Here is a 6,392-nt window from a genome sequence, read left to right as displayed (position 1 = left end):
TGGATATCTAATGATAGATATTTCAAAGACTTTTGCAACGACGTATATAAGATCATAGTAAGATGGACCTACAAATTTTTAAGCCGAATTTTTTTTTCACAAAAAATTTTAAATTTTTAAAAAAAAAAGTATAAAATTTAAAAAAAAACAAAAATTTAAAATAACAATCGAAAATTTTTTTTTACAAAAAATGAAAAAAACAACTGGAGAAAAATTAAATTTTGTTTACCTAAAAATATTTAAAATTTTGAAGCATACTTTGGTGAAGGATATATAAGATTCGGCACAGCCGAATATAGCACTTTTACTTGTTTTTATATAAAATTTATCATTAATAACAAAATGGCTACAAACATAATGGTTGTACAAATAATCTAGAGTCTAGACAGGTTTAGGTGCCAACTACTATTTGCCAAAACTGCGCTGTATCTTTACAGCAATGGTCAAGTGGGAAAACATCCACTCTTAAATTTGTGAGGAGAAAGGTGAAAAATTTTACAAAGATAGACGAGTAATGGAGGAATGATATCAAGGAAGATGGGAGCACCATATGATGACATATTACTGATGGAATCTTTGTCGGGATCTTAATTCTATAAGAGGACGTTTTCTACGTATTCAAATTGACTCTGTGGAATAAATTTTGTTAAAATATTTTATTTTATATGTTCACAATTTTTGTTCTTTATGACAAGGGCTACAAGAGTAAATCAAAATTCCGAACTGTTTGCAAGATATGATTCTGAGAAAATTATATATTTTTTATAATTTTAAGTAAATTAAATCTTAAGAATATAGTGAACACTTGATAATATGAACTACTGGGTAATACAAACACACACTGTAAATTAGGATTTGTGTGGATATGACTGCTGAAATTTTTCCTATATTTTAGCCAATTTGTCTTAAAATACAAAGAGTCCTTAGGAAATCTTGAGATGTTGGGTCTCTCACAATAATTAATAATTACAGGAGAGTGGTCAGAAGATAGATCATAGGATATTTATGTGGATATTGCATTTCGAATAATATTTCTACATATGGCGAAGTCTATTAGATCAGGAATTTTTCTAGGATCAGTTGGCCAATAAATTGGGTGTCCAGGAGACACGAAATCTAAGCAATTTTTGCGATCAACTAGACTTTATACAGCTGTCTACCTCTGGGATTTACCAATCGCGAACCCCAATATGTATGTTGGGCATTGTAGTCTCCACATGCCAGAAACCGATCTCCTAGTGTTATAAAGAATTCTTCAAATTTCTCCTTGGTCATCAGAAAACGTGGTGGGCAATATATAGAGCTCAGAGTTAAATCTCCAGCTGTGTATTCAAGGCGAATAGATAGATGTTGCTTGCATATAATCCTTTGAAAACGCATCTAGCGCATAGTGTCTCAATCGGTTTCTAATTATGATACCGGTACCGCCATGTACCTTACCATCCGGATGGTTTGTGTAATAAAATGAGTATCCTAATATATTAAAGTAATATCTATTTGTAAGATGTGTCTCCGAAATTAACATCACATCGATGCTTTTGTTTAACATAAAATGGGAAATTTCCGATTTGTGCTGGTTTAAACCATTTGCATTCCAGAAACATATCTTCAAAAAATTCATTTTCTTGTTAATAGAATTTGAATCATTTGGTTCTGTGCTCTCAGAAGCTTTTGTGTTGTTAGTCATATTTTGATTAAGAGAGGAAATATTCTCAGTAAGTGTTTGCATAAGGTTTTCCAACCCTCCCATATTTTGGGGGACTTTTGGCTTTTGATAACCCGTTTTTAAAATACTGGCGTATGAGCTGGCTCCGGCATTAACTGTAGCTCCTTGGCTATTTTCCTGTGATATTGGATGAGCCGCATTTATTTTATCATTTGAAAAATCTACTCCAGAGCATAGTGGTCTAGATGTAGATACCGAATTTGTAGGTGTTGATTCAACTATTTCACCTCTCAACAGCTTTTGCCTCTCTCTTAATCTTTTTAGTAAGTCCTTGTAGACCGGGCATCCGCGATAATTAGCAAAATGATCTCCACCGCAGTTACCACATTTCCTACTGAGACCATTCTCAACTATATCACATTGTGACGAAGAGTGCAGGCCTCCGCATGCAACACATACTGTGCGTAGGGTACAATAATTACGTGTATGTCCAAATTCCTGACAATTACTATACTGAACTGGACGATTACGCTTAAGAGGTTCCTCTATATTTACTCTACGATTCAACAAATATCTTAGAGTGTATATAGGGTGAGTTTCATTCTTTTTTTATTTCCATCATCAGGCTCTAACTCAACGCTAAACATTGGCTGAGGAACCTTGTCTCTATTAAATATATTGACTACATTCTTTGTCTGATAGCCCAATTCTTCCAGGGCCTCCTTGATTTCGTTTGTTATTTTTAAAAAACTCTTTTTGGATAGGTCGTAGTTAGAGATGCCAAACGGGGAATCCCGAAGCCCGGGGTTTTTTAATTTCATAACCCGGGATTTTCCAAATCCCGTTTTTCTTTATTAAATAAGGGAAATTGTAATTTTTGTGTGACTTTTTCATGCATTTTGACATTCTACATGTCTGAATATCGCAATGTGATGTTCAGCAAAGTTGTTAAGCTTAACGTCTGCTACAATATAGTAAATAAAAAAAGCGGTATTTTTGGTTTTCCTTGGAAAATCAATTGCTAAATAAAAAATTTACTTTCAATTGCAAAGACATGTTTATATACGTTTCTTTCTTATAATTTTCGGGATTTAGATTTCCCGAAAATCCCGAAACCCCGGGTCGGGATTCTTTACCAAACCCTGAACCCCGGGATTTTCAAAAATCAGTCCCGATTGGCATCTCTAGTCGTAGTACATTAGTACCTCTAACTAAAGATTTTATAAATTTTTGTATAACCTTTATATCAAAATAAGCAATGAAAAGCTACTAAAATCAAAAAAGTTTATAAATTTTGTTTTTTTTAGATATTAGTAACAAAAACAATACTAATAGCTTACAAATGCACGTGATTTTAAAGCGTAATGAGTTTTCTTTCCAAACCCGTTAAAAAATTTAAAGTCGGACAGAAACTGACTGAGCTACAGGTCGATAAGTTGACGAACATCACAGAAAATGGTTTATTTTTAGAATAACTTCTGAATTTGAGGGTGTTTCTGAAATTGTTAGACACTATTTGTAATGTACTCAGCAAGACCTATAACCCACGCTGGGTCGTTTTCCAAGTCTTTTTTCAGCACCATGTAATTAATATCAAAATAATCCAATATTTTCTAAATAAAATTATGATTTACATTTTTGGTAAGAATTATTAAAACATGTTAATTAACATGTAATAGCATGTTAATTAACGTATTCATAGACAATTCTATTTGACAGAGAAAATACTTTTGTAATTTTGACAAAAAAAAATGCACCACAGTATAACAAAGAGAAAAACCAAATAATTGTAAACTTTCAGGCCTGTCACTCATTTTGTTCGGAATGGTTTCCGTAGTAACAATTCCGATCGATTTCGTTTTAGGTTCTTCAGATTCCGTGTAATTTATTAATTCCAAAAATATTTAATAATCCTCTATTTCTGATTTTAATTTGAACAGCGTTTTTTTATATTAAAGCAAAAGGGAAGTTTTTGCTACAGAAACTGATTACAAATAATTAGAAAAACAAATAATTACAAAAAAATATCAATTTCACTTTGTAACTTGAAAGTGGTTTCATTCCGAAAGAAATTTTCGTTTTACTTTTTCTAAAGAAGCAAATAATGGAATTAATTCCACTTTCGATCGGAATAGAATTCTGTGACAGGCCTGTTTGTTTACGCAAACTGAGTATTTTTACTTTTTCAAACGTTTTGTATAACAATCTAAATTTTTATTAAAAGTGGACTTAGCACATTTGCACACTAAGCTAACGAAATTACATATTAAATTATTTTTTTTTTTTTTTTGAGACATAAATTTACCCCCATATGCATAAACAATTTTTAAATTTATAAAAGGTTTATAAAACAAAATTTCCATATAAAATCTGTTTTATAAACGTTTGATAAATTTATAAACTGTTTATGCATATGGGTGTTAGTATTTTCTAAAATCATTAAAGCTTTTAACCGTATCAAAGCATTTGTTTCAGTACTAATACACTGAGGGAAAAATGACGTTGCAAAATCCACAACGGTTGGTGTCATTTTGGCACCATACGGTGTCACTTTTTTTCGACACCGTACGTTTACAATTTGTAAACAAATGGGTACGAATCGACAACGCAATGTTGTTAAATTAAACGCCGACGCATCTCAACGTGAGTTGCTGACAAGTTATTGTCAAAGTGTTGCGGCGAAACTTTTTGCTCTGCTTTGTTTTTATAAGTGAGTTTTAAATTTTATTTACATTAAAAAAGTGAAAATATATAAAAATGAAAATATGTATAAAAGAAAGTGTAATTGTGTTTAATAGTGAATTTGTGTTGATGCAGATGAAGATCCAGGCAGGGTAAGAAATGAGAAGATCACCGAATCCACTGACGACATACAACTCCAAAAATTTCTGGAAACAATAAACATACAGTTTTTGTACATTTAAAAGCTATACATACATATATATAATTATCAGCAATGTAGAATACAATAAGTATTTGTTTTATTTTTTTTAGAATGATGACCTGTGGAAGCAGTGCCACAATTAGGGATGCTATTTGAAATTTCACATACAGGAACTCCGACAATTGCCACCAATGTTTTGCCAAATTTAAACATGAAATTTATATGTATTTTATATTTATTCGTATTGTATTTAAAAATAAATGTAAAACATAAAGGAATTATTATTTATGTAATTCAATTACCAAATCGTACACGAACGGTATCAAATCCACAACATATGGTTTCAAATTGACAACGGTGCGGTATCAAATTGACAACGGTCTGGTGTCAAATCGTACACGAACGGTGTCAAATCGACAACGGATGGTGTCAATTCGGCAACTGAATGGTGTCATTTTTTTATTGTCAAATTGACACCGTTCGTGTACAATTTGTGCACATATGGGGTTGATACACTATTGACACCGAATGGTGTCAAATCGTACACGGATGTGTTCATTTTTTCTCTGGGTGTAGGTGATCTACAGAACTAGTCTAGAACCAATGTATCGTACCAATGAATTGGTGTTGTTTTTTTTTCAAAATTCATATTTTATCACACTTCAAAGTTAAATTATAATTTTGTTTAAATTTTACACATTTTCAATACCAAAGATTTCTGATCAATAGAGTAAATATATGTATGAATATAATTTTTGACTTAGATATAAAAATGGGTAATTAATTTTTTATTTGCTAAACAAGATTGAAAAAAGGTAAATTTAAATTTAGCCATAAATTGGCAAAACTGATTAACACATAAAGTTCAGTTTTCGAATTCGGGCGGTTTATCGAGTTACTGCAGCAACAAGCCCTTAAATTTATTTGATATATATTTTTTAATAAATAAATTAAAGGCATTCGTTAATTTTCTATTTTTAGAGTCATGCAGTTGGATTTAGTGCTTCTTGTATTACTCGTCACGTCGACAACATTCTGCAATGGACAATTCTTTTATCATCAACAGTTAGCGCCTGTCTCACAGCCCTATGCTCATCCATCGGTCGTGGAAAATTCAGTGCACGAAGCTCAGTTGCCGCCAGAACTTTCGAAGAGTAGTCGCTTTTACAAGAATCCCCATATTGCAGCAGCACTGGCAAAAGAATCATGGTTTACAGATAAAGAAATGCCAGTACTTGACCGTGAGGCTGAGAAGATACCACGTGATATGGTATATAAATTATTTAAAAATGCCGGCTATATCAAACGTAGATGAAATTTATAACAATTTTCAAATGTTATGTTATTTTCTTATTATAATATGTAATCTTCTACTTCTACATATATAATTCCAATTGTTTGTTTTTGTTCTTTCTTTTTGTAATTAGTAATATTTTTATCAATGAATTTGTTGTAAAGTTTTCATGTTAAGTTATTTATATAAACATACACTATACATTTTTTTTACATTAATAGATATAAGATAAATAAATTGTTTATGGATTTTTAAGAGTATTAATAACTAATTATATCTACATAGAATACATAGAATGAAAGGAGAGAGAAATGTCAGTGGGGGTATATATAAGTTTTGTCATCAGCGACCCAACAAATTATAGTGTGGGTCAAATTGTTTGCGACTCTTATGGATCATTCCAAGAAACTTTTCCGAAGAAACCATAGCTTAAAAATGAATTTCGAGCCTCCGGATTTTTCAAAATAGATATTATTCCAAAATATTCAAGAATCGAGACAAAAGAAAATTTTATTTTCTGTAGCCTAATGTGAAAATTTACGAAATTG

At 31.3% G+C, this 6,392-nt stretch overlaps 1 protein-coding gene across 1 annotated transcript; it reads left to right on the top strand.

Moving 5' to 3' along the window:
* The first annotated feature begins 5,535 nt into the window (after positions 1–5,535).
* Positions 5,536–5,865, top strand: LOC135955986 (uncharacterized). The gene has a single exon (XM_065506437.1). The coding sequence runs from the start codon at positions 5,536–5,538 to the stop codon at positions 5,863–5,865; it is 330 nt and encodes a 109-aa protein (XP_065362509.1).
* Positions 5,866–6,392: the final 527 nt, after the last annotated feature.

Source organism: Calliphora vicina, chromosome 3 (assembly GCF_958450345.1).
Source record: "Calliphora vicina chromosome 3, idCalVici1.1, whole genome shotgun sequence".
Taxonomy (NCBI): domain Eukaryota; kingdom Metazoa; phylum Arthropoda; class Insecta; order Diptera; family Calliphoridae; genus Calliphora; species Calliphora vicina.
The sequence above is the reverse complement of the archived record's forward strand: the minus strand, read 5'-3'. Positions and strand labels throughout refer to the sequence as shown.

Excerpts from the sequence above, each read along its gene's own strand:
- LOC135955986 (XM_065506437.1), top strand. The coding sequence starts at position 5,536 with ATGCAGTTGGATTTAGTGCTTCTTGTATTACTCGTCACGTCGACAACA.